This window comes from Zea mays, chromosome 5, assembly GCF_902167145.1.
Source record: "Zea mays cultivar B73 chromosome 5, Zm-B73-REFERENCE-NAM-5.0, whole genome shotgun sequence".
NCBI lineage: Eukaryota > Viridiplantae > Streptophyta > Magnoliopsida > Poales > Poaceae > Zea > Zea mays.
In genome coordinates, this window is record NC_050100.1 from 93,910,176 (window position 1) to 93,938,161 (window position 27,986).

General features: G+C 48.8%; 2 protein-coding genes and 1 non-coding gene across 12 annotated transcripts; all 3 read left to right on the forward strand.

Annotated features, from left to right (window-relative positions):
* Window positions 1–2,343: 2,343 nt before the first annotated feature.
* Window positions 2,344–2,534, forward strand: LOC111589478 (U2 spliceosomal RNA). The gene has a single exon (XR_004849885.1). It is a non-coding gene; the product is annotated as a U2 spliceosomal RNA (small nuclear RNA).
* Window positions 2,535–3,104: 570 nt separating this feature from the next.
* Window positions 3,105–10,666, forward strand: LOC100283027 (protein phosphatase 2C). Of its 10 annotated transcripts, none has more exons than XM_035968042.1 (15): window positions 3,119–3,271; window positions 3,360–3,471; window positions 3,559–3,667; window positions 4,759–4,823; window positions 4,900–5,025; window positions 5,445–5,508; window positions 5,651–5,759; window positions 5,866–6,019; window positions 8,929–9,054; window positions 9,134–9,257; window positions 9,338–9,414; window positions 9,531–9,583; window positions 9,723–9,777; window positions 9,889–10,073; window positions 10,162–10,666. In XM_035968042.1, the coding sequence occupies exons 5-15, from the start codon at window positions 4,909–4,911 to the stop codon at window positions 10,175–10,177; spliced, it is 1,080 nt and encodes a 359-aa protein (XP_035823935.1). In that variant the 5' UTR covers window positions 3,119–3,271; window positions 3,360–3,471; window positions 3,559–3,667; window positions 4,759–4,823; window positions 4,900–4,908; the 3' UTR covers window positions 10,178–10,666.
* Window positions 10,667–10,976: 310 nt separating this feature from the next.
* LOC100273390 (uncharacterized) lies at window positions 10,977–27,923 on the forward strand. The gene is made up of 7 exons (NM_001147827.1): window positions 10,977–11,294; window positions 11,883–12,022; window positions 13,207–13,307; window positions 13,396–13,435; window positions 20,741–20,812; window positions 27,375–27,431; window positions 27,542–27,923. Exons 1-7 carry the CDS (start codon window positions 11,219–11,221, stop codon window positions 27,614–27,616), a joined length of 561 nt encoding a protein of 186 aa, NP_001141299.1. The 5' UTR covers window positions 10,977–11,218; the 3' UTR covers window positions 27,617–27,923.
* Window positions 27,924–27,986: the final 63 nt, after the last annotated feature.

Consider the following 27,986-nt stretch of genomic DNA (forward strand, 5'->3'; position numbering starts at 1 on the left):
ATTACTGAAGAACTCCATACTGAAACTACTTGAACTGCATACTAAAATTATTTACTGTAGTTTTTGACCAAGTTGCGGATACCATGCCCTAGAAGAGGTGTTGTTTTTATCAGGAAACCAAAATACTTCAGAAGCTTCAACTGATGCAAATGAAGGTATCTAATACTGTACATCCAACACGCAATCTTCCATGCCTCTAACTTATGTTTTATGTAATGTAAGTCTGACACCCCTTGATTTCCAATATTTTGTCCTCTTAATTGTTCGTCATGACCATGATTAGATGTTGAACCTGAGAAGCCAAGCAGCCCTTCTATAAAGAGGGCAGAAGAGAAAGAGGTGGTTGTTGTTCATGAAACCAAATGCAAGGTGTATGTCAAGGTATCCATCTGATCTATTTAACATATTGCTTTTCTTCCTAGAACTGTAATATCATGCTTTTTGGTTATGATACTCTAATATTGTGCAAATTATGTTTAGTATGTCAACCGTATACTTTAATATATATATATATCTACATTCGCAAAAATGTTTCCAGAATTTAATAGTTTAGTTCACTTTCTGATTACCGCAGATCAGTAGAGATTGCCAGGAACTCAGAACCTTTCATCGGTGAGCAGTTAGCTTCTCTGCTCTACCTGGAGCCAGACAGTGAACTTACGGTAGGCTATGCATTTATTGCCTATTTATCTTGTTTCCAACGTTCCCATTACCCTTCTGATCTCATTTGCTTGAAGTGTCTATTTCCTGTCTCTGATATTTTTGGATATGGGTTCAGGCTATGCTAATCGCAGCAGAGGCCAAACAACAGGAGGAAAAAGCAAAAGGAGTCAGTGCCGACGAGGTAGCTGATAATCAAGATACTGTGTTGTTCGACGATAATGAAGAAGACGAGGAAGAGGAAAGCGAAGAGGAGGAAGAAGGCGCCGACCGAGAGCCTCAAGGGAGGGGAGGAAGAGGAGGGAGGGGGATGATAATGTGTTTCCATTTTGCAGCATGATGAAGCCACTAAGGGTTGGAAAGACATTGGTGTTGGTCAGCTCTCTATCAGAAGTAAAGAAGGCACAGAGAAAACTTACAAAGAATCTACTCCTACCATTGTTATAAGAAACCATGTATGTTTTATCTCTTGTTTGTTTATAGTATTGAAGTTCACTGCAGTCATGTGTACTTGTGTTAATATTTATCCTTCTACTACATGCCAAACTTGAAATTACTACCTCTACTCTTTTTTCATTTGATGTTTTGGAAATTGACATGGTCTTCAAACCATATCTTCAGTTTCTACTTTCTCTAAGCATTCATTGTTAAAACCTAATGAGAATGTAGTCATCTAGAAAAGTTTGTCGTTACAAATATACTAATGTTATTTCTATGTCGAAAATAATGATTTTTTGTCTGTATCATCTCTATCTCTACTCCTTTTAAAGGAGACTTTCGTGATCTTCACAACATTCGACCATCGTTTGTTCGGCGTGCAGCAACCAACCGAGCAAATCGCATGTCCGCCGCCCCCACAACCGCAACTGCCAAGGATTAACAAAAAACATAGTAGATAATTGATTTGCTAAGCTGTAATATTTGTCAGAGAGCAAGAAGATAAGCCTAAGCAGCTCACATTCTTCTATGGCAGGAAGGTGTTGGTATTTGTCGACAAGGCAAACGATCTGATGCAGCTAGACAGCAAGGACAGTCCAGTTGTATAAAACGCGGTTTTTTGCTTCAACCCTCTGCAGCTGCTGCTGTCACTACTAACAAGGCCGTGCTGGACTCGGTCATCAGCTTGGCTGCTGCTAAGAAGCCTGCTCGCACAAATACTTATGGTATGCCTCTTACTTAGTTGAAGTTCTAAAATATGATTGTTGGTCTTTATTATGCCGATTACTGATCGAAACATGTCTTTTCTTTAGTAGATATGCCTGTTATGAGGAAGGTTTCTCTTCACCGCTTCCTCGAGAAGAGAAAGGATCGGTAATTTGCGGTTGCTGTGATTGTTATTTTCAGTATGGCGATTTCTTTTTTTGTCAGTGTTGTATTTGGAACTAATTTGTGCACTTCTGTTTTTCTTCGGCCTCAATGCAAATACATAGTATCAAACTGTTCCTTCAGATGTGGCACTAATCAAGGAGCCCGAGAGCTGGCCATGGCTCAGATTAGGACCAAACGCTATGAAGTCCAACCTGAAAATGAGTTGTGATTCTGAAAAAAATTCAAACAATTTTCATTGTTTTTCCTCACTTTCAGATAGTCATAGTGTGAAACAATAACATTTCAACCAATTGTTAGAAGTGCTGACATGGGTGTATGGCTAGCTATAAAAAAGGGTAGGTTACTTTTCAATACATACCTTTTTCGGTCTTTTGGCTAAGATCAAGTGTAGTATCTACTTTTATCAGTTTAATATCTGATATATGGACCATGTGTCTACTTTGATATTAAATTTATTTTTTATGGTGAGGGTCCACAGTAGTTTGCCACTGGACCCTTGTGTGATGCCTAACCATTGCACTGCTGGTAGGATATGGCATACCCTAACCAATACCATCAAATATGATTGAGTGCCATTGCCAATTTGCACATACTCGTCAACAACATCCACAAGGACACCGTACACTCGACAGCGTTCCCCAAACATAAGTAGAAGGAAATGGGTTTACTCGCATGAGGATGGTCTATCAGGTCTTGTATATTAGTGTTGTCGCATGTTTATGTTAGCAGGCCATATATCTTCCTCTTATTGTAACTCTCGTCACCAGTGTTGAGGAATGTGTACAATATATTGTTTTCTTTTGTCTAAAGTTTTGGATCTGGACGAGTTTGGTGGTTTGATTATGTTTATTGCAGAAGAAATATGTTTTGTAATGATCTTTTCTATATTATAATGTTTGTTCGACATCATTCATTTTATTTGAATCGACATATTTATAATAATATTACATATTTATATCATTAATAAAATATTAATGTTACATTGATAGTTTGCCATACAGTTTTTTATATATTAAAATGATGTTTGTCGTTCTATATTTATGTTTTATAGTAATTTTTAACTTCCGTGACAACATACGGTCATCTAAACTAGTTTGAAATAAGAAGAATGGATAGCTGCTCGAGTCTCGTTCTCCACTAGTATACGGGCTACTCCACCGGCTGCTCCGCGAGCAGTCGAGGTTGACGGCTAGTACTAGCAAGCAGTAGTGGTGTCGCATCTGCCGATCTCCTCTGTCCGAGTCACTCACTCGTAGGTGGCTTCCACCCATCTCCCTCAGCAGTCAGTCAGCAGGACTCAGCAGCACTATCTCCCACCCCCCATCCTTCGCTACTCTTTCGTTCCTTCTGATCGCCGCTATCCTCTTCAGCCCCGACTGAGGAGGCGGCCGGCGCTCCCCAGGCACGCACGAGTTGACGGGTCCAGCAGCGGCCTCGGGATCTTGCCGCCAGCTGCAGCGGCAATCCGGTCCGTCCGCCCAGGTACAAGAGAGGCCGTGGCCACTTCTCCGTTGGATTCTTCCACCTTCTACACTATCATTTATGTGTTTGTTTCCTTCAAGTCTCCAGGAAACCAGTGCTGTCTTAGGTATTGTTGATTCATGATTCTTGATTCCGGGAGGCGGTTTCGTGTTGTGACAGCCCGATCTTGCGGTTCAGCAGAGAGCCAATCCGCTGGGTATCATTTTGTTTTGTTTTTTCTTTGTTGTTAATTAATATACAGGGAGCTGCGCCTGCGCAATTTTCGCGCACTGGTGGCTAGAGAGCCTCCAAATCTCTTCTCCTTTCCAGGTGGTGTGAGTGTGGAGTGTATGTGTTGTGTGTGTCCGGTTGTTTGTACCCAATAAAAAATAATCAATACGGTTGAACATGTTATGAGTATCTTATACGTTTATCCACTCCAAACCAACCATTTCTTTGGTTCTATAATACCACCAAGTCTGTTGCAAACTTGCAATTGGGCCAAACTGACGATGCCTGGCTGTGTAATCTGTGTTGATCCAAAAACAAACTTATCTTGTTTTAGAGCACCCGCCGGGTGTTCGACTCTCTCTCTCTCTCTCGTCTCACCTAACTCGGGGTTTAGAGGAAAAGCAGCTGCGGTGTTGTCATCGCCCATTGTTTCCTCTTTTCATCGCCCATCAGTTCGTGTTTTTGGATATATTTTAAACATTTGCCAGTACTCTTTTCTTCTTTTAAAATAAAAAGGCTGTGTTCGTCATATCATGAAGCAATTTGTCATGTTATTCTTTCTGATAATTATGGTTGGTGGTCGGCCAAAGGATCAATAAGGAATAAAGAATCCTACTCGTTATATGCTAGCCATGGGGGTGGGTTCTGTACTTCCTGTGCAGGTGTACCTGGGGTTTGCAGTTGGTTGTCTTTTCTGGTCGCTCAGGTACTGTATCGTGCAATTATTGGTTTTGGTATATCAAGGTACTTGAATTGTGCTAACCATAGAGAGCGGTGGGAGCCCTATTCTGTCCTACTTGGATGTAATGCCACTTCCCCTAGTTTTCTCTCTCTCTTGTTTCAGCTATCCTTGTCATGATGTGTCCGCGTTGGTCCTAGTTCCTGCAATGCGAATTTGTCATGTTCGTGTGGTATATTGGGTGACCTTATCCTTGGCTGTCTGGTCTACGGTGCTGATTATTTAATGTCGTTGAGCTGCATTTTGGGGTTCATCGCCCAAGTTCTTTGGTTTTATTGTCATGTTTTTGTTGAAACCTTTGTAGCAGAGCTCAAAGCTGGTTTTTTTTTTTGATGCAGGCTTCCGTGGATATACATATACTGGTCTGAGTTGTCAAGTCCTTGACCTGATCATATCAGTTTTGGTATGTTCTCTTATGTTTACTCCTCTGTTACTGATTACACATTCTTTCCTTATAGTACGATTTTTCTAATTTACAGCTTATAAGGATGGGGGTTTACCTCAGTACTCCAAAAACTGACAAGCTATCTGAAAATGGAGAAAATGATAGACTTAAGTTTGGTCTTTCATCTATGCAAGGATGGCGAGCAACCATGGAAGATGCTGTGAGTTTCCTAATCAAGGCTATTAACATCATTTTATTTGCATTAGCAGGGGTGAAATTAAGGTCACCAATTGATTACCCTGTGCATGAAGGATGCAACTTTGTAATGTCTGGAGCACTGAGGCTGGTAGGACAGCCTTTTAGAATATCAACTTTTGGAGGAAGGATGAGTAACATTTTTTTGGGTTACAGTTAATGTGGGCATGTGTTCAGTTTCACAGCATTAGCTCTTTTTGTCATGTGCTAGATCGATACTCCTTTTGAGTTTCATTTGGTGCTTTAACACAGTGGTTTTAATTAGTCCAGTGTCTGCACTACACACATAGTTAATTTCTGAAAGATGCTTAGCTTTTTTATCAGCCAGGCTATTTCTGAAATTATTCCATAATACAATGTTTAACAATCTGTGCATCCATGCAGCATTCAGCATTGCTAGATCTTGATAGCGAGACAGCATTCTTTGGTGTTTTTGATGGTCATGGAGGTAAGAATACTTACAATAATCAGTGCCTTTTATGTTTCATTAATTCATTGTATTAGACTACTCAGGAGGAATGCCGCTATGGCAAGTATCTGTAGAGGCTATCTTTAACATCGCACAACCTCATATGGATTGCTTTATTCAGGAAGAGTCGTTGCCAAATTCTGTGCAAAATATCTGCATGGTCAAGTCCTCAAAAGCGAAGCCTATTCAACTGGTGACCTAGGCACTGCTGTCCATAGAGCTTTCTTCAGGTATATGGTGAACCAGATCCCACATGAGATATAATACAGCTTAAATATTTATAGCATTACTGTCAGCTTGATGGCAATTTCTAATTTTGTGGTTGTGCTGCTTCAGAATGGATGAAATGATGCAAGGACAGAGAGGTTGGCGAGAACTATCTGCACTTGGAGACAAAATAAACAAGTTTAGTGGTATGATAGAAGGATTGATTTGGTCTCCAAGGGGCAGTGATTCAAATAATCAACAAGATGATTGGGCTTCAGAGGAGGTATATATGCAACAGACTCCTGTTGCTTTCACTTTTCTAACATAGATGTACATCAGTACATCTATTCCACCTTCTTTATCGATTATAGATTCTAGGCGTTTCATAATCTTAAATACTTGTGTTAGTTGTGAGTTTAACAGCTGAGCTTTTCGTTGGAAAGAGAAACCCATGCAAATAGAACTTTTGTGTTATGGCGGCGGCTAGGGTTGAGGGAGCACAAGGGGGCCGGCTAAGGGCCTTGCCCACAGCCGAACAAGAGGGAAGTGTTTTTCTTCTTAAGTCTTGCTTGATTATATTGATACATCTCCTCTCCTTATACGTAGAGCCTTACTTGACCTCTAAGAAAATATTCTAACCAACTCAATCTAACTCATCTCTTTTCTTATCTTAACTAACCAAATATTTCCTTATTCTAATTAACTAAATCAATCTAATTTACTCTATCCTAATGGCTCTACTCAGGGGTGGATCTAGAATTTTCCTATGACTCAGGCCAAACCTACTAAATTTCCTTCTCTTCCTTTTATCTTAACTATTTTATACTAGATTAAATAAATACTTATGTAGAGTAGTTACATGGATCAAGCCTTGGGCCACGGACCGGGTGGCCCGGGGTGTAGATCCGCCCCTGGTTCCACTTGTCATAACACTACTCCACTCCATCATAGCTCTTCCTCGGGGTTGTGCTGTTGGTCATGGCTGCAGATTTCAATGTTCCCATGGCGACATGTGTACAATCTCACCTAGATCCCATGACATAGTCTCGCGAGTGTCAATACCTAGGAGTGGTCACAACAACAATCGGCAAAGACACCCTTGTGGAGGCCGGTGATGAAATGTGGCAGAGCTATGTAGTGCACGCCTAAGGGACCCCATGCCTTCTTCTCGTCGAACGGCTGCTAGTCAGCGCCACACCGAGAGGAGAGGATCCTCGATGTCTGAGGTACCCTAGGGGTTGATGCCGAGGTGCCTTGGGGTCCGAAACATGTGCCTCAAGGGTAGAATAGGTGTCCGAAGGCGGGAACAGATGCCCCAAGTGGCGGAACAGGTGCCTCGACGGAGGGAACACGTGTTCGAGGCCAGGACAGGTGCCCTGGCGGTGGGAACCAGTGCCCTAGGGGTCGAGACAGGTGCTGCGGAGGCGGGAATTGGTGCCCCGAGGGCTGGCAGAAGGAGTGCCCTAGGGGCCAGATCAACTAGTGCTCCGAGGGGTGGAGCACACAGTGCACTAAGTTCTAGGGGACGTGGTTGTCAAGAGTCTAAGGCCACCATACGTGCCTAGAGAGATGGGGCGAAGTCGATCAACGTCTTGGAGATTGGATCCGGTGATGGCTCATCGGTACCGAAGCGTGAGTTGCAAAGCTCTATGAAGCGCTACTAGGAAGGCTGTCATGTTTACATCCTGTTCGAGAATGTAGTACCACGTCTGCATCGCGCCGTGTAGATGGTATGATGCAAGCCAATCACGATCAGATGCGAGCGTGTGTTGCCCTCGAAAAAATTGCTCACAATAGGTGAGCCAAATTACAGGGCAATCGAGCTTGCGGGGGATGGCAGTGGTGGTTGAGTAAGTTAGAAGCGCTGTTGGGCCGTACTCCAACATCCGTAGGGAAAGCCTTCAGGCATGACACCCGCCGATGAGGATGCCTGATGGCTCTTCACGGTGGCCAGCCGTGAGAGTACATCGACCTATTGTGTGTCGGAACCTGAGATCTTTGATACCATATATTATTGCGGAGTGTCGGAACCTGAGATCTTTGGTACCAGATATTATTGCGGATGTTATGGCAGCGACTAAGGTTGAGGTGACGCAAGGGGGGCGGCCGGAGATCTTGTCCACAACCGAGCAAGAGGAAAGGATTTTCTTACTTAATGCTTGCTTTATTAGATTGATACATCTTCTCTCCTTATAGAGAGACTTACTTGACCCCTAAAGAAATGTCTTAACGAAATCAATTTAACTTATCTCTTCCCTTATCCTAACTAACCGAATATTTTATATCCTAACTAACTAAATCAATTTAACTTATTTTTTCCTTATTCTATCGGCTCCACTTGCCATAACATATTGCCATCTAGAAATGAACGGTTTGTTGTTAATAATGATGTACATGTACTATGAGTTGATTTAGATATATGAAAAATCAGTTTTCAAATATTAGTTTGTGTATCAGTTTTCATGATTGTTTGAATTATGATATTAAATTTGGGAATCTCTCATAGATAATGTTTTTGTTAGGGAAGTCATCCTGATTTTGTCTGTGGTAGATGGCTACTGCTGTTTTCACTTTTCTAAAATAGATGCACATCTGATTTTCTTGCATTAAAATAAAGGTAATGTCTTTTGAATGCTTGCAAGCTGTGTCAGATGTGAATTGCAAATAACATCCGAATTTTTGTGTAAAAAGAAATCCATGTGAAGAGAAAACGGGCACCCAAACATGGTAGCTGCAATGTTACTAATGATGTAATATGAGTTAATTATGAAATGTAATATTCTGAAGTCTACGTCTTTATTATCGTTTGAACTAAAAAAATGGTAGATCCAGTGCCGTAGGCTACCACATGAGAGCTTGTACCATATAAGAGCTTGTTCGGTTAGGAGTGGATTGAAGGAGATTGGAGGGGATTAAATCCATTCCTAGTCAAAATTGAATAAGAGGGGATTTAATCCCCTCAATCCACTCCGATCCTCATGCAACCAAACAAGACCTGAGTGGGGTCTGAGAAATGAATAAACCGAGACAATCCCACATGAGTGGGGTCTAGGGAAGGGATAAATCGAGATAGGCCTTCTTAGATGCGGAGAGACAGCTCTCACCGCTACACCATGCTTTTCCTTACTTTATTATTGTTTAAACTATGGTATTAAATTCATGGAGTATGTCACATGTATAATCGTTTATCAGGGACCTCACTCTGACTTTGCTGGGCCAACATGTGGGAGTACAGCGTGTGTAGCATTAATAAGAAACACCCAACTTGTTGTGGCAAATGCTGGTGATTCCCGATGTGTTATTTCAAGGGGTGGGAAGGTATGTTACTCTTGGTCTTTCCTTATAAGAAGATATCCTTGACAGCCTGAGTATATGTCCCGTGTTAAATACATGGCAGGCATACAATTTATCGAGGGACCACAAACCAGAGCTTGCAGCTGAGAGAGAAAGGATAATGAAAGCAGGGGGCTTCATCCATATGGGACGAGTAAATGGAAGTTTAAACTTGTCAAGGGCAATTGGTTAGTTATTTTCTTGGTTTTCTTTTCAAATATAGGTGCGCCTTGCTTTGTGCCTTAAGTGTGCAAGTACCTCTTTATAGGAGACGTGGAATTGAAACAGAACAAATTCCTGCCTCCCGAGAAGCAAATTGTGACGGCCAATCCTGATATCAATGTCGTAAGCTCTCTAAATCTAGACATTATCTGCCATGGAACTGTTGAGCTAATAGTAGTGGTGAGAGCTGCCTTTTGTTGCTTTTCTTTGGAAGTTCATGCAATCTTGTCCTCTGTTAGGTGGAGCTCTGCGATGATGACGACTTTGTTGTTGTAGCATGTGATGGCATTTGGTAAGGCTATCTACCTACATTTCGGTACCTTCACGCTATGTACAGCGTTACACCTCGGACAATTCTTACTGATATCAAAGTGCCTGGCTCTAACATACCATTCGCCTCTCACAGAAGTACCACTTTGTTTTATGAGCAGGGACTGCATGTCAAGCCAACAGCTGGTGGATTTTATCCACGAGCGTATAAACACGGTACACAACCACAATCTTCTTAAAATTCGCAACAGTTTCATCAACTTCAGTAAGATTGAAGTGGCAGGCAGTGACACACCATGAATGAATGAGACAAACAAACACTTGCAGGAGAGCAGCCTGTCTGCCGTGTGCGAGAGAGTGCTGGACAGATGCCTGGCTCCATCAACGATCGCTGGAGACGGGTGCGACAACATGACCATGATCCTGGTGCAGTTCAAAAAACCTGTCGATCGGAACAAGAAGGCCGAAGCAGCAGGGCAATCTGCCAGCAATGTGGACGAAGCCAAGAGTCGGTGAGTGCATGCCTTGCTTGCTTTCCTAGCTGGAACCTTTCTCGTATCTTTGTAGCGCATTAACAGAACAGAAAATTCTTTGGACCAGTGTTGCTGAGGAGTGAAGCATGGCTGGCACTCACCAGGGCGCAACCATTTGCTTTCATAAGGCAGGTGAAAAAAAGGAACGAAGAAACCTGCAGTGTACGTATCTCAACTGTACGTGGCATGCCATGCAAATCCTGCCTAAGTTACCCCGGACAATGGCATTGCCTAGTGCAGTGGTGGATCTTCAGATCACAACCTTTCTTGTGCCAGCTTTCGGTCATCTCCACTCTCCAGCCCTCGGAACCATGGCTGAGTCTGTCTATTCTTTGTGTGGTGTGTAGCATTCCTCGTGTTTTCGTTGTCCAAAATGGTGTCAAATCCAGTTTTTTGTTGCGAGAATGAACCGTGACGTTAGTGTGTTTTGCTGGCGGTTAGGTGCAAAATACTCGAAACCTGAATTGCCCGCTCGCTATTTCGGGTTGTAAGTATATGATGAATCTGATTTTAGTTGCATGGTGTACCCATCTTATCTGAAAATAATGAAAGATCTGTTTGTGGTTGACTAATTACGTGTGTGTTTTTTTCTAATGTCGAATTGCGATGTAACTGGACTACCAATCTGTGATTTAACACTGACGTTCCGTTCCTTTTTTTTGGTTGAAATGCTACTAAGAACAGCTGTTCATATCACTTGAAATGCTACTTAGAACAGCTGTTCATATCACTTGAAATTTGTGGAAGCATGCCCGAGCCAGTCGCATCCGTCCGATCATCGCTCGGACCGCCCGATGCCCGCCACGACCATCGTCCTCGCGTGTTTGGCCCGCGTCACGGCGTCAGGTCGCTCACTCCCGTCACTCCTTATCCCTTCCCATCGATCCCATGCCCTGTTGCCGCGCCCGCACCTCCTTCCCCATCCGCGCCCGCCGCGGCTCCTCCGGCAGCTCCGCCACGCGCCCAACCGCAACCTGCCCGCACGGCCACCGCTGCCTGGTAGTATCTATCAAATCAGCCACCTGTCCTCTTTTTCTTCAAATCAAGTCCGTTTCCCTTTCCTTTCTACCCTCTCCCTCGTCTCCGGCGGGCGGTGGCCTCACCTCCCTCTCCCCGTCGCCCTGATGGCTCCCTCCACAGCTCTCGCTCCGGTGGCCTTCCGCTCCGCCTTCTCGACGCCGCTCGCGTCGAAACCTACCCGTAAGTCCCAAACCTCCGACTTTTACGACCCATCTCGGTCGGTTCTTCCTCGAGTTACGATTTAGAGCCTGCGGGAGTAAGTGGGAAATCTGGAATCGGGTCCTCCCCAGTGGTTGCACAGCGCATTGTCCTTGCGCTGGGTGTCTGATTTGGGGATGTGTTCCATTGGAGATGGTGTTGCAGTCTAGGGCGATGGCTGGGGCTGCGTGCTGGAACGGCAGGCGCGGCTTTGTTGGGATTTTGGAGCAGCTATTGCTGATGGTAGCCGGCTGCCTGGCTTGGAGCCGTTGAGCTCGAGTCGGGCTCTCAAAACGAGTAGAAATGTCCACCTTGCAACGATTACTCAGCTCAGCTGTACCTGCCTATGAGTAATTACCAGAATGAAAAAATACTCTAGGTTTTTAGATTCACTATGGAGTATGGACTCTTGTTGCTTTGGTGAAGCGAACTTTATAAAATGGACCCTCGTGCACTATTCAATGCTGCCTTTCTTTTGTACTGAGACACCAGTGCATACTTGCTGATAATTTGATATTGGATTTGGTAACAACTGAACATCTTGTGCCCACCGTTGTGACTGTTGTTCAGGTAATAGAATGAACATAGAGGGCGCTTTCTGTTTGCCGTGTTCCACAAGGAAGAGAGCAAGTTATAGACCTTTCCGAGTGTACAGTTTATTTGGAGGGAAGAAGGATAAAGATGAGAATGGTGATGAGGCGCCATCGAAAGTAAGCAATTGACTGATCTGGTGTCATTGTTAAGGTTTTGTTCCTCTTCTTCGAATTAGCTAGAAGCCTAGAACTAAAAAACTCTAATTTCATTGTTTTGGGATGATTCATTATGTATATATTTATGGCAGGAGTCCATTTTTGGCCATTCAACTATAGCTACGTTAGATTTTGGCAATTGAACTCTGTTACCAGAAATCTTTGGCCATTGAACAATGAAAGCCATTAATGTTTAGTCACTGAGCTGGTTTCAATGGTGGTTTTGTTGACATGGACGACATGTGGCAATAGGCCCACTCATCAGAGCTCTCTCTTCTTTCTCCTCCCCACGTCATCTGTCTCACGGTCTCTCCCCATGTCATCTATCTCACCGTCTCTCTCCTCATACGTGCCTCCCCCTCAAGTGTGCCGCTCTCCCTTCTCCATTAGGGCACCGCTACGGCGCTACCACTTCCTTGAATGTGCAGCATGCATCCTAGCCTAGGTACGCGTCTGTGCCTGCACCCTTGGCGCACTTTGGCCAACGTGGAATAGGAGGATCGCGGTGCGGATAGAAGGAAGAGGAGCACCTGGAGTCCCCTAGATCTGTCTACACTGCCCCTGTGCAGCGTGTCTCACATTGGCTAGAGCCATATTTGTGGCAGTGGCAGTAGACGCAGAGGAAGAGGTGGCTCGTGGTGGCGGCAGCAAGGGAGTGACAAGAGAGGATATAGAGAAAGGCGAGAGAGATAGGGATGTGAAGCTGACAAGTGGGTCCCACTGCAACGTGTAGTCCAAATGTAAACACTTTCAGTAGTTGGGTGGTCAGAGATTTCTGGTTTTCGAGTTTCATGGTCGAAAGGGCGATAGTTTGATGGCCAAAATGGATTTATCCCTATACTTATGGGGCAAACAAAGAAAAGCATGCAAAGAATTCCAGTGAAACAATCTTTTATTAGTAGCTAACACCTACTCCATACTGCGAGTTATGCAATCCAAAATGTTAAGCTCTTTCTTTGTTTAGATCCTTGATTAGTGATTGTTCATGTGAAAACCAATATGTGCTCGTACATTGCTTGTGAAAACCTTTGAAGATTGCCGAATTGGTTCCTGTCATTTATTTTTTTGATATATATCTTCTAATTTCGTAATTGACATTTTGTTTATAACAATATTGAAGCCCTCTGATATTTTAATAACGTTAGGCAGGAATTTTTGGAAATATGCAAAATCTCTATGAAACTGTTAAGAAGGCCCAAATGGTTGTCCAAGTTGAGGCTGTCCGGGTGCAAAAGGAGCTTGCAGCGTATGCATTTATTTCGTTAAGTTATATTTCTCATGTTTGATGCAAAATAGCCTGACTCTGTGACTTTTTCTGTGTCTCCTATTTTTAGGACTGAGATTGATGGTTATTGTGAAGGCGAACTAATCAAGGTATCTTTGGGAAGGCCTTTTATTACATTCTCTGTATTTAAACTTTGATTATTCTTGCCAAACAATTGAATTCTTACATTATTGAGTGTTAGAGGTAAACAGAGTGGTTTTTGCGGAGGTACTAACCTCAGCCATCATTGCTTGATTATATAGAAAGATGAGATGAGTCACATTGATTACATAACAGCTCATTAGAGCTTAGCTAATCAGATAGGAGCCTTGGCAGCCGCACACACCTGTTGAGCTGCTCAAGGTCTTTAATGACTATAATTAACTAGCACAAGTAACTAGGAGAGTGCTTAGGAAACAGGACTTAATAACAACATTTCTCCCCCTAAGGCCTGTTTCAACTGATCTTGATCTCCTTGATCCCAATTCTGCTTCTCATATCTTCCAACTTGGTCTTGCCCAAGGCTTTGGTCAGTATATCAGCAAGCTGATCTGTAGTGGGAATAAATTCTGTTTTGATGCTACCTTCTTCCACACAGTCCCTGATGAAGTGATGCTTGATTCTAATATGTTTGCTCCTGTCATGGAAAACAGGATTCTTTGCCAAAGCTAGAGCAGATTTATTGTCTACTCTAAGTTCCACCACCTCAACTTCTCTTCCCAATAATTCTGCAAACAACCTTGACAACCACAAGGCTTGGGTTGCTGCTGTTGTCATTGCCACATATTCAGCCTCACAGCTTGACAATGCAACAACTCTCTGCTTAATAGATTGCCAGCTGACCAGACTGTTTCCAAGGAAAAACAAACATCCAGTAGTGCTTTTACTTGTATCAATATCTCCAGCCAAGTCTGAGTCACTATAACCCACAAGTCTTGCCTTGCCTGTCATTCTAGTATAGCATAGCCCATGATCTAGAGTACCAGTCACATATCTCAAGATCCTTTTTACAGCCTGAAGATGTTCAGCTGTTGGCTTCTCCAGAAATCTGCTAACATACCCTACAGCAAAAGCCAAATCTGGCCTTGTGTGCACTAGGTATCTCAGACTACCAACTAGTCTTCTATACTGAGTTGGATTTACCTCCTTTGCTGTACTTTCCTTGCTCAGTTTCAACCTTTCTTCCATGGGGGTGGTAGCTGGATTACAGTCTGCCATACCACCGAGCTCAAGTATCTTCTTAGCATAATGAGTCTGTTTCAGAGTAATGCTTCCCTCTGATTGTCTTACCTCAACCCCAAGATAGAAAGACAACAGACCCAAATCACTCATTTCGAATGTCTGCTTCATTTTTGCCTTGAAAGCTTCAATCTTCTGCTGATTGACTCCAGTGATGATCAAATCATCAACATAGACTCCAATTATCAGCAAAGAATCACCTGAACCTTTCCTGTACATGGCAGCCTCATATACATTCTGCTCAAAACCCATCTGCTTGAGAGTCAAGTCAAGTTTGGCATTCCACGCCCGAGGAGCCTGTCTTAGGCCATACAATGCCTTGTGTAACCTGTACACTTTCTTCTCTTCTCCTGATACTTCAAAACCTGGTGGCTGAGTAACATAAACCTCTTCTTTGAGTTCTCCATTCAGAAATGCAGACTTTACATCCATGTGATGTACTGTCCAACCTTCTTGTGCTGCTAGAGCAAGTAAAACACGTACTGATTCCATTCTTGCAACTGGTGCAAAGGCATCTTCATAGTCAATCCCTTCCTTCTGAACAAAGCCACGGGCCACAAGTCTTGCCTTGTGCCTGATCACAGCACCATGTTCATCCTTCTTCAATTTAAACACCCACTTCAATGAAATTGGGCGATGACCTGGACTAGGAGTAACAAGTTCCCAAGTCCCATTCCGCTCAACTGAGCTCAGCTCTTCCTTCATTGCTGCCTGCCAATCTGGATCATCTTTTGCCTCTTCATAGCTTGTGGGCTCACCGGCATGAGTGAGGTTTAATTCTGCAAACAACCTCTGTGCCGGCAAAGGGGTTGGCTGATTACCAATAATATCATGGACCTTCCTATAACGAAGCTCTTCACCATCATGATAAGCATCCACCCTTTCACTATCATTCTCCAGAGGAGTCACATGCTCTATCTGCGGGCTTGCTGGAGCTGGTGTAGGTGTTCTAGGTGACACAGGCACCTCTGTCTCCACTGCGGATTCCTCTGCTTCTGCTGCAGACTCTCCTGCACTCACCAAAGGGAGACTAGGTGATGTAGGATGTGGCTGAAGAGGTGGTGAGGGTAACACTGAACTTTCTGCTTCAGGAAACTCTTCTGCCCATGGAAACTCAACAACAAAATCGCTGCATGCTGCCTCTGAAGTACCTGCTGCCGCTGATGCCCAGTCCCAGCCACGTCCTTCATCAAATACCACATCACGGCTGACTCGCACGCGCTGGGACACTGGATCAAATACACGATATGCCTTGGCCCCTTCTGCATAGCCAATGAACACTCCAGCCTTACCGCGATCATCAAGTTTCTGGAGCTGAGTAAGCTGCCGGGTATAAGCCACGCAACCAAATACCTTGAGATGGCCAACTGTTGGTGCGCGGCCATGCCATGCCTCATACGGAGTTACATTCCTCAGTGCCTTTGTTGGAGATCGATTCAGAATATGCACAGCCGTCATCACAGCCTCCCCCCAAAACCGAGAAGGCATCTGGCGTTGCTTGAGCAGAGCTCGTGCCATGGCCACCACAGTTTGATTCCTGCGCTCAACCACACCATTCTGTTGCGGTGAATAAGGAGCACTGAAATGCCTTTTAATACCTTCATTGGCGCAGTATGCGGCGAACTCCGCGACGGTGAATTCCCCGCCATTGTCGGTGCGCAGGACCTTCAACTTGCGCCCACTTTCCACCTCTGCTGCCTCCTTCATCTTCTTGATTGCTTCCGCCGCTGCGTCCTTGGATGGCAGCAACACAGCCCACATAAAACGGGTGGCATCATCGACGAGCAGCAGGATGTAGCGGTTGCCCGCCGGTGTTGCTGGCGTGACTGGGCCGCACAGATCACCGTGCACCAATTCGAGTTGATTCTGGGCACGATATGCTGCTGCGGCCGGAAAAGAGCGCCGCCTCTGCTTCATGGTGACACAAGTGTCACATACCTGCTCCACATGATCGACCACCGGCATCCCACGCGCCATCTCCTCCTTGCTGAGTCGTCGGAGTGCATCGAAGTTCAGATGGCCGAAACGTTCGTGCCACTGCCATGCCTCAACATCCTTGCGCGCCGCGAGACAGATAGGTTGTGCAGCCTCGAGGTGCAAAATGTACAACCTGTTCTTCCCTCGATGTACCTTGGCCAGCAATCGGTGATGATTGTCCCAAATGTGGAGCACGCCATGGTTAATCACAACCTTGGACCCTCCTTCATCAAGCTGTCCCAAACTTAGTATGGAGTTCTTCAGCGCTGGAATGTAGTAAACGCCGTGAAGAACTCTCTGCTCACCGGTCTTGGCTTGAAAAATGATGGATCCAACTCCCTTGATTTCCACCTTCAATGCATCCCCGAACCGGACCGTTCCTCGAACGCCAGTGTTCAGATCAGCAAAGAGTTTCTGACGCCCGGTCATGTGATGTGTTGCGCCAGAGTCTAGGTACCAACCGCTGTCCATATCTTCTTCATCCACGCCAAGGTAGGCACATGCACGTGGCTCAGAAAGCTCGACGTGCTGCGCCGTGTAGCTGTGCGCCGGCGTGCTCTGCTCTAGGCTGATAAAGCCCTGTGCCAGAAACAGAGCACCATCTTCTTCACATTCGGCGTACTGGACGCGCGCCTCATGCCTTCCTTGGTTCCCGCCACGCTGTCCAGCCTGATGTCCACCGCCGCGACCTCCACCACGGTTGCCATCGCCGCGGCCAGCACGGTTTCCACCGCCACCGCCGCGCTCTGCATCCTCACGGCGCGGCTGCGGACACTCACGTGCCCAGTGGCCTTCCTGGTTGCAGTTGAGGCAGGTGTTGGGGCCGACACGGCCAGCAACATTGCCGTCTCCTCGTCCGCCACCACGTCCACCTACTCTGCCTCGTCCTCGTCCACCACCGCGGCTGCGTCCACCGCCACCGCGCTGGTTCCTGGAACCAGAGCCACATGCATCGTCTCCCTTCTTTTCCTTTCTGCATCGCGCTTTCCACTGCTCCTCAGTGTACAACAGCTTGCCATTGATGGCCACCGGCTCAGTCAGTATTTGTTCTTCGCGATTGTCCACTGCCTTAAGCCTTCCAGTCACCTCCTCAAGAGTCAGTGCCTCAAAATCAAGGAACTGCTCAATGGCGACGACGATCTGCGAGTACTTGGCTGGCACCGTGCGCAGGAATTTCTCCACCACGCGCTCCTCGGTGATGTCCCTATCGCCATGGATGACAAGCTGCTGGTGCAGAGTTGACAACCGCACAGCAAAGTCATCCACTTGCTCACCAGGATTGACGCTAGGGGTGTAATCGGATCGAATACGGACGGATATCAATGAAATCATATTTGTTTTCATATTTTTAGTCGAATTCGAATTCGAATACGGATAGCTTCGAATACGAATACAAATACGGATGTTCTCGAATACAAATACGGATAGTCGTGGATCGAATACGGAGCTAATCGGACACGGATAGCGTCGGTAACGAATATTTTTGTCGGATATCGTGTAAGACATCATTCCACACATATCATAGTTGTAATCATTTAGCCCCTCCTTTAGTCCAAACATTTTTAGGATTATATGTGCATATATGCTACACCTCCATAAAAATCCATGAATTTCTAAGGTTATTTTGAGTATTATTAATTTCTTTATGTAGAAAATCATTAAAATGCAATTAAATTCATAAAATATTGAGAACTATGATATTTGGTTTCACTTATTATTATGGTGGTTGTAATCATTACGAGTTTCACAAATAAGTGGAAATGAAATGAAATAATTGATGACATCTTGTGGTTTTTATGGTTCAAACATTTTTTAGGATGCTATATGGACATATGTTACTCATACGCCAAATTTCATGAATTTCTGAGACTATTTGTATATTATTAATTTCTTTTTGCAGAAAAACATCAAAATGCATTTAAATCCATAAAATATTATAGTATCGACCAAAAATTGCAAATAAGTTACCAGGACCAATAAACATTCTATTAAAGATAATATGAAGTCCCTATGTGAAAATGATAAAGTGAAGTATTGATTATGTTAAAATTTGGATAGTTAAGGTGATATCACATGTAACTCACGTAACAAGTGAAAATGAATTGAAAGAAATGTTGGCAATCTTTAGATTTTATAGCCCAAACATTTTTGAGGATGCTATATGGGCATATATTGCTCCTCCGTCAAATTTCATGATTTTTTGAGACTATTTGTGTATTATTATAATTTTTTCTATAGAAAGTTATCAAAATGCATTTAAATTCATAAAATATTCCACTTTTGACCGAAAATTGCAAATATGTTACCAGGAACAATAAACATTATATAAGAACATAACCTCAAATCTCCATATGAAAATGATAAAGTGAAGTATTGATTATGTTGAAACTTGGATATTTAGGGCGATTCCACATGTAACTATCCGAATATCTGAAATCTGAAATCTGATAAGATATCTGGGTAGATGTCCGGATATCCGAAATATGAAATCCGGACAGTTATCCGAGAAGATATCCGGATATCCGAAATCCGACGGATATCAGTCATATCATATCCGTATCCGATATCCGAACTGTACTATCCGAATTCGAATCCGAAATCCGAAAATTCCGCGGATATCCGAAAAAAACTATCCAACCGAATAATTAGCCTCTTCGGACGGTCGGATGGTCGGATAATATCCGTACCGTTTACACCCCTAATTGACGCTGATGTTCTCCCAATCACGGCGTAGGCGCTGCAGTGTTGCTCGACGGACCCTGTCCACGCCGATGCGGGTCGCAGCGATGGCGTCCCACGCCTCCTTCGCCGTAGCCTTGTCGAGCAGTGGGAGACCCATCTCCTTGGGTACAGCCCCGACGATCACCTCCAATGCGCGTCTGTCATCGCGGAACTGGACAGGACCGCCTTCAATGGCGTCCCAGAGATCGCGCGCCTGCATCCTCAGCTTCATGGTCTGGCTCCACTCGTAGTAGTTCGTCTTGTCCAGCATTGGCCACGACGTGCCGCTGCCGGAGTCGCGGTACACCACCCTTCCTTGCGGCGACTCGTAGCGAGCGCCGCCACGGCAGCGCCTTCGGTCCCGTAGTGGTGACTGCGAGCGCCTCCTATCTGGCGGTGGAGTCCTCATCCGCCTGTTCCTCTCTGTCTCCTCTTCCTCCTCCCAGTCCTCCTCATCTTCTCCCTTCTCGGCGGCGATTTCGGCCCGCAGCTCCTGCGCCGTCCTTGCCGCTGCCTCTGCTGCAGCCGCTGCCTGCTTCGCTGCCTGGACTGCCAGCGCCGCTGCTTCCTCTGCAGCCTTCAGGCGTGCAGCCCTGCTGGAGAAGTCGCCCAGCTCTCCTTCGCTGGTTCCCTTGGCCTTGAGCCTGGCAGCGCGCTCAGCAGAGGTCGACATGAGTAGAGAAGAGAGGAGTCGGCCTTGAGACTCTCAGGTGTCTAACCTAAGCTCTGGTACCAAATGTTAGAGGTAAACAGAGTGGTTTTTGCGGAGGTACTAACCTCAGCCATCATTGCTTGATTATATAGAAAGATGAGATGAGTCACATTGATTACATAACAGCTCATTAGAGCTTAGCTAATCAGATAGGAGCCTTGGCAGCCGCACACACCTGTTGAGCTGCTCAAGGTCTTTAATGACTATAATTAACTAGCACAAGTAACTAGGAGAGTGCTTAGGAAACAGGACTTAATAACAACATTGAGAAACACTAATGGTTGGGCCTGACGGCCTGTAAAAATCCTAGCATCATTAACGCCCCATCGGTATTTTTCTATTTAAAATCTAGGCATCCTGTATATATGAGATTATGGTTCTTGTATTTCCTATAAGATTTTCCAATTGTTATCTGAATTACACAAAGCCACTTTACTTTTGTTAGGTCTGTGTCTAGATAAAACTGTACAGTAAATATCTTAGGTCACTCTGATGTATTGTTTTGACATATGGAGTTATGGACACTGGCAGAGCTGTTCGTTTCAAGGCAAATAGTTGGTGTATCACGCAGGTGTTATAAAAGTGAACAATATATGTGAGCATCTAAGATGTGTCATCTTTGTGATTTCGTAAACAATATTTGTGTTCTTGGTTTTTTTGTGCCCTATGTATTTATCGGTGTATTAACTTAAGAACATTAGCCTTTTGTGTTTCTCTACTTCCAATGCTTATGCAGGCCCATAACTGTTTCTGATCCTCTCAACAGGTTACACTTTCTGGAAACCAGCAACCTATTAGAGTTGAAATCACAGAAGCTGCGATGGAGTTGGGTGCTGAAGTATGTATTATGCCTTTGCTAGTTTGATTATTTTATCTGAAGTTCTTGCACGAGTTAATGTTGTCATGGCTGATGTAGTGATTGTTCATATGGTTGTTTGAATGTTGAGGTAAATAGATATTCGTTCTAGTGATGTAGTTACTGGTTATGACCACCAATTTCTCAAAATCGGAATATAAATTGGCTAAACACCTTATGTTTGCGCATATTCGCACCAGAGAACTGCTTGTGGCTACCGACTGTTAGATTATATGTGGTTAGGCCCATGTGGCTAGGCCCATATGGCCCATGTACAAACACTATATAGCTACCCTCTAGGGTTAGCCCTAAGGATACACAATTATTTACCTCTAACATGGTATCAGCCTAGCCTAGGTTTTTCTCCAGCCGCCGCCGCCGGGATCTGCCCTGCGCGCCAGGCGGTCGCCGCCCGAAGTCCCTGCGCGCCAGGCCGCGCGCCCCCAGCGCCGCCGCCGGGACCTGCCTCTGCGTGCCTGGTCGCCGCCGCCAGGAGCCCTGCGCGCCAGGCCGCGCCGCCGTCCAGCCCCTGCGCGCCAGGCCGCGCCCGGAGCCAGCCGACCGAGCGCCGCCCAGGGATCTGCGCCGCCGTCTGCGTCCGGCCGTCCGGCTGTGCTTCCGCGCCAGGCGGCCGCCGCCAGGAGTCCCTGCGCGCCAGGCCGCGCCTCCAGCCTGCCGTCCGCGCGCCGCCCCTGCACGCCAGCGACCCTCCCATGGCTGGCGAGCAGCCTCCTCTGTCCCCCTCCACTTTCCCTCCCCTCTCCTCCTGGGCGCGGGCTGTCTCCCCTGGCAGGCCCGCCGTCGCCGCCTCTCCTGCCGCTGCTGCAGCCACCGTGCGTGGGCGTGCCCCCCTGGCCCCTCCCCACCCCCTCCCAGCCGCCGCCGCTGTCTCCCCTGCAGGTGCGCAGGCGCTGGTGGCAGGGGCGTGGGGGTCCGTGCCCGCCTCCCCTGCGCTCGGGCCGACGTGGGGGGACGGGCCCACCGCCGCCGGTGGGGCCCTCACCGCTGCGCGCACCGCCTCGGCCCTTGCGGCTGTGGCGGATGCAGTTCCCGCGAGGGTTGCCGGTCCGGAGGACCCTCCCCCGCCAATTCCCCCGTCGTTGGTCGTTGATCCGCCTCCGGTCGTCGATCAGCCACCTCCTCCACCGATCACCCACCAGGGATACACCGTCGCCGCTCTCACTGCTGCCCGTGCGGAGCACGCGGCACGACAGGCCCGCTTGCGGGAAGCGGCCCTCGTATGGGAGCGTGAGCGTGAGGCCGCCGACGCTATCGCTGCTCAGATTGCCGCGGCGGAACAACTCCTCGCCTCGCCTGCGACCCACGACGGCGGGGTCACCTCCTCTGACACCATGGGCGGCGTGTACGGGGTCCCGACCGCACCGACCGTCGGAACCGGGCCCCGCACCATCCCCACGGTGCTCTGGCATGACCCGGCTGACCCGCTAGTGGCTCAGCTCCACCTTCAGGCTGGGAGTGTCCAGAACATTCGCCTGATGGTTCCTGTCGTCCTGGAGCCCGAGTCGCCGTCCTACGCACGCTGGCGGGACTTACTCCTCCTCACCCTTCGTCGCTACGCTCTGGACGACCACGTCCTCTGCGACCCCACCGGCATGGCGCCGACTGCCACGTGGGTGCGCCTTGACAGCATCGTACTCACCTGGATCGTGGGGACGATCTCCGTTGACCTCCACAGCCTCCTCCGGAACCTTCCTCACGCTCGGGCTGTTTGGCTTGCCATCGAGGGCCAGTTCATGGGCAACGCCGAGGCCCGGGCTCTCCGCCTCGACGCTGCTTTTCGCACCTTCGTCCAGGGGGACCTCAGTGTCAGTGCGTACTGCCGCAAGATGAAGACCATGGCGGACTCTCTTGGCGATCTGGGTTGCCCCGTGGAGGACCGCATCCTAGTCCTCAACGTCCTCCGCGGCCTCGGCGATCGCTACACCCACCTCCGGTCGTTGATCATGCGCCAGCGCCCCTTTCCTACCTTCCTCCAGGTTCGCGACGACCTCGCCCTGGAGGAGATCACTCTGGGCGCTCAGGCTGCATCGATCTCCGGCACGGGGTCCTCGTCCTCTTCGACAGCACTGGCGGCTTTCACCCCGACCCGTCCTCCTACTCCGTCACAGTCTGCCCTTGGCCCTCGCCCTCCCGGGCCGAGCATGGGCGGCGGGGGTCGAGGTGGCAGAGGCGGGGGCGGTGGTGGTCGTCGCCGCCGTGGTGGCCGCGGTGGTGGTTCCGGGGGTGGTGCCCGTGGCCACGCCCCGACGCCGGGACCCCAGCAGGGTGCGCCTTGGCCCACTTTTCACCACCCGTGGTCAGGGCGCATCTCCATGTGGCCGTTCCAGGGGCCAGGCTCTGAGGCTCGGCCCCCGGCGGCCATGTTCGCTGGTGCGCAGCCAGGGTTCGCCTTCGCCTCCCCGTCACCATGGACCTCGACACCTGCCGCTTCGTCGTGGCCCACGCCACCGGCTACTCCTCCGTCCGGGCTGGTTGGTTGGGACGCGGCCACCCTGGCTGCCTTTCAGACTCCTACTCTGACTCCGCCGATGGGTCCCGAGTGGATCGCGGACACCGGTGCTACCTACCACACCACCCCCGACCCTGGTATACTCACCTCTGTTCGCCCTCCTTCTTCCGGCTCACCTCTGTTCGCTCTCCCTTCGTCCATCATGGTGGCGAATGGCTCATGTCTTCCTGTCACATCTGTGGGTGCCGCCAGCCCTCCCGGCTCTTTTCGCATTCCCGATGTTCTTGTCGCTCCTTCTTTGGTCCACAATCTTCTTTCTATTCGTCGGTTTACTGCTGATAATTCTTGTTCTGTCGAGTTTGACTCTTTTGGTCTTACTGTGAAGGACTCGGCAACTCGGCGCCCCCTCCTCAGATGTGACAGCACCGGCCCCCTCTACACCCTTCGGCTTCCGCACGCCACATCTTCTTCGTCTTCGTCACCTGACACAGCTGCTGTTTTTGCTGCCGCCACGTCTTCTACCACCTGGCATCGTCGCCTTGGTCACCCCGGACGCGATGCCTTGATGCAGCTTACTCGTAGTGCCACTATCCCATGTACTAGATCCCATGATGAGCATCTTTGTCATGCGTGCCAGTTAGGCCGCCATGTTCGTCTTCCTTTTTCTTCTTCTTCCTCTCATGCTACTCATGCTTTTGATCTTGTACACTGCGATTTGTGGACTTCACCCATTACCAGTATGTCAGGCTACAAATACTATCTTGTGGTGCTTGATGATTTTTCTCATTATGTGTGGACTTTTCCTTTGCGTGCCAAGTCTGAGACTTTCCCCGCCCTCCGCCACTTCTTCGCCTGGGTGTCCACTCAGTTCGGCCTCACCATTAAGGCCGTTCAGTGTGACAATGGTCGGGAGTTCGATAACTCCACCTCCCGCGACTTCTTTCTCTCCCACGAGATGCAGTTGCGGATGTCTTGCCCGTATACCTCCTCCCAGAACGGCAAGGCTGAGCGCATGATCCGCACGACCAACGACACCATCCGCACTCTTCTTCTCCAGGCGCACCTTCCGGCATGTTTCTGGGCCGAGGCCCTCCACACCTCTACCTACCTCCTCAACCGTCTCCCTTCCACTGCGTGTCCGGCCCCCACTCCTCACCAGGCACTCTTCGGTACCCCTCCGCGCTATGACCACCTCCGTGTCTTCGGGTGTGCTTGCTACCCGAACACCACTGCCACTGCTCCTCACAAACTAGCACCCCGTTCCACCCTCTGTGTGTTTCTCGGGTACTCCCCGGACCACAAAGGCTACCGCTGCTTTGACCTCTGCTCTCGTCGGGTCCTCATCTCTCGCCATGTGGTGTTTGATGAGTCCGTATTTCCCTACTCCTCCACCACCACACCACCCTCCTCCGACCCTGACCTTGACCCTTTCACTCTCTTTCCGACTGACACGGTGGTCGAGCCACCTCTCCTTCCTCTTTCTGCAGGTACTCGCTCACCACCTGTCGGTCCTACCCCCGGCCCGGTACCTTGCTCGGGTCCGGTGGTGTCGCCTACGGTGCTGTCGCCTCTCCGCGGAGCCCCGTCTCCGATCGCCCCCGGGCCGAGCGAGGGTGGTGGGACTGCACCGCCTACGGGGCCATCGGTTCTGACCCCTCCGGCCCGCTTCGCCCAGCCGGTGCGGGTCTACCAGCGCCGGCTGCCGCCGCCGGGGTTCGCACCTCCACCGTCGCCGCCCCTGCCGCTGTCAACGCCGGTGGCCCAGTCCCCGCCAGGGACACCCACACCTCCGCCTCGGCCACCCGCGGCCCGTGTCGAGACGCCGGTGTACCACCCACCGCTCCTTCACCGCGACCCGCGGCACGTCCACCCGATGGTGACACGGCACGCGGCTGGTACCCTGCCGCCCCGTGTCCTGGCGGCCACGACCGCAGACTCGCAGATTTCTCCGGTACCCTCCCCCGTTCGCACCGCCCTGCTGGACCCCCACTGGCGTCGAGCGATGGAGGAGTACGCGGCGCTCGTCGCCAACCAGACGTGGGATCTGGTGCCTCGTCCGCCCGGCACCAACGTCGTCACCGGCAAGTGGATCTGGACGCACAAGCGGCGGGCCGATGGTACCCTGGAGCGGTACAAGGCTCGCTGGGTTCTTCGGGGCTTCACTCAGCGCCCCGGAGTCGATTACGATGAGACCTTCAGCCCGGTTGTGAAGCCGGCCACCGTCCGCACGGTGCTATCGCTGGCCCTTGCTCGCTTCTGGCCAGTTCACCAGCTCGACGTCAAGAACGCCTTCCTGCACGGCGCTCTCACCGAGACCGTCTACTGCTGTCAGCCAGCGGGGTTCGTCGACTCCTCTCGCCCTACCATGGTCTGCCGCCTCAACAGGTCCCTCTACGGCCTCAAGCAGGCCCCCCGGGCGTGGCACTCCAGACTGGCTACGTTTCCGGTGACACTGGGCTTCGTGGAGGCCAAGTCAGACACGTCTCTGTTCATCCACCATCATGGAGCAGAGACTGCCTACTTGCTCCTCTACGTGGATGACATTGTCCTCACCGCCTCCAGTCAGTCACTTCTTCGCCGCCTCGTCGACGCACTTCAGCGGGAGTTTCCGGTCAAGGATCTGGGTGTGCTTCACCATTTCCTGGGGGTCACTGCTGAGCCTCGCCCCTCAGGACTCCTACTTCACCAGCGGCAGTACACTCTTGACATTCTGGAGCGGGCCAAGATGATTGACTGCAAGTCCTGCTCTACCCCAGTCGACACGCAGGCGAAGCTCTCTGAGGCCATGGGTGACCCAGTCGAGGACCCCACCGGGTACAGGAGTCTTGCCGGTGCCCTTCAGTACCTCATCTTCACTCGGCCGGACATCTCCTACGCTGTGCAACAGGTCTGTCTCCATATGCACGACCCCCGAGAGCCCCACCTCGCGGCTCTCAAGCGCCTCCTCCGCTACCTCCGGGGCACTGTCGACTACGGGCTGCTTCTTCACCGGTCTACCTCCTCCGAGCTGGTCGTCTACACCGACGCTGACTGGGCTGGGTGCCCGGACACTCGGCGCTCCACCTCCGGCTACGCCGTCTTCTTAGGCGGTAACCTGGTGTCCTGGTCGTCGAAGCGCCAGCCGGTCGTCTCCCGCTCGAGCGCTGAGGCGGAGTACCGTGCCGTGGCCAACGGCGTGGCGGAGGCTGCGTGGCTCCGGCAGCTCCTCGCCGAGCTCCACAGTCCCCTCTCCAGGAGCACGTTGGTCTACTGCGACAACGTCAGCGCCGTCTATCTCTCCACCAACCCGGTGCAGCACCAGCGGACCAAGCATGTGGAGATCGATCTACACTTCGTCCGAGATCTGGTCGCCGTCGGTGATGTTCGGGTCCTCCACGTCCCGACCACCTCCCAGTTTGCCGACATCTTCACCAAGGGTCTCCCGTCCTCGACCTTCGCCGAGTTTCGCTCCAGCCTCAACATCAGTAGTGGCTAGTTGAGTCTGTGGGGGGATCCTAGTGTGTGATGTACTTCTTCTTTTTGGATCCAGTCTGTAAACTCCGCTGCGACGGATGTTTAGACTGCGGGGGGGTGTTAGATTATATGTGGTTAGGCCCATGTGGCTAGGCCCATATGGCCCATGTACAAACACTATATAGCTACCCTCTAGGGTTAGCCCTAAGGATACACAATTATTTACCTCTAACACCGACACGTGCTAAAACGATCTGACCTATGAACAATGTGCATTTGTCAACGTGCCTATTAGAAATGTAATCGGAGTGCAGGATAGGTTTCATATTCATGACACAATGTTGGTTTATATAAGGAAGGTACTCAATTCATTGGTTCGGAAGGGAAATAGGGAACCCCCGCCATTTGCACACTTGTATTAGAAAAAAGATGCATCTTCTGTCGAACTCTGGTTACATATAAGGACGAGAACTTGCAGATTAGTAAATACATCCTAGATAGATGGATGGTTGCCTGGCAAGGCATGAGATAGAGGGAAAGCCTTTTAGGCCACCTAAACATTTTATGTTGCTGTCGAGTTGATCTCTTGCCTATCCTAACACCTGTTTATGTTCCTTTCAGAAACTTTCCGGGTTGGTCAACGATGCTTACAAGGATGCACACCAACGGAGCGTCCAGGTGTGAATCTTGGTGATGCTTTTCATTGCATTGCATACGATAAGGCTCGCTGTATAGAGAATGGTAAAATCTACATTTATACGAAATTTATCTCGGAGTAATGCCTGCAGGCCATGAAAGAGAGGATGGCTGACTTGGCGCAGAGCCTGGGAATGCCTGCGGGCCTCGGCGATGGTCTCAAGTGATGCCGCAATTCGGGAAAGCTTTCCAATAATCCTTTTTCCTCAATTTTGTATGCTAGCCGTGTGAGTAGTAAGCATAACCCCTCCGCGACCTCTCATAAGAAGTGTACTTGTGAGCACTTGTTTTCTTTCAGCTTTAGCTGCCATTTGCTGTTCTGCGCACGCAGATATTTGCACATTAACTTCACGTCTGGTCTACAAAGTTGCAAGATGCGGGCCATGATCTTTTGGGCATTTTTCCAACAAGTTGTTGGGCTGGCCCAGTTGTAGCCCTTCGAAGATGAGACAACCAAGCCCATATATATAACACACACCGAAAGCCTTCAGAATCTGTCGTGTGTGACCAAGGATAAATCATGGCTTTGGTGAACAG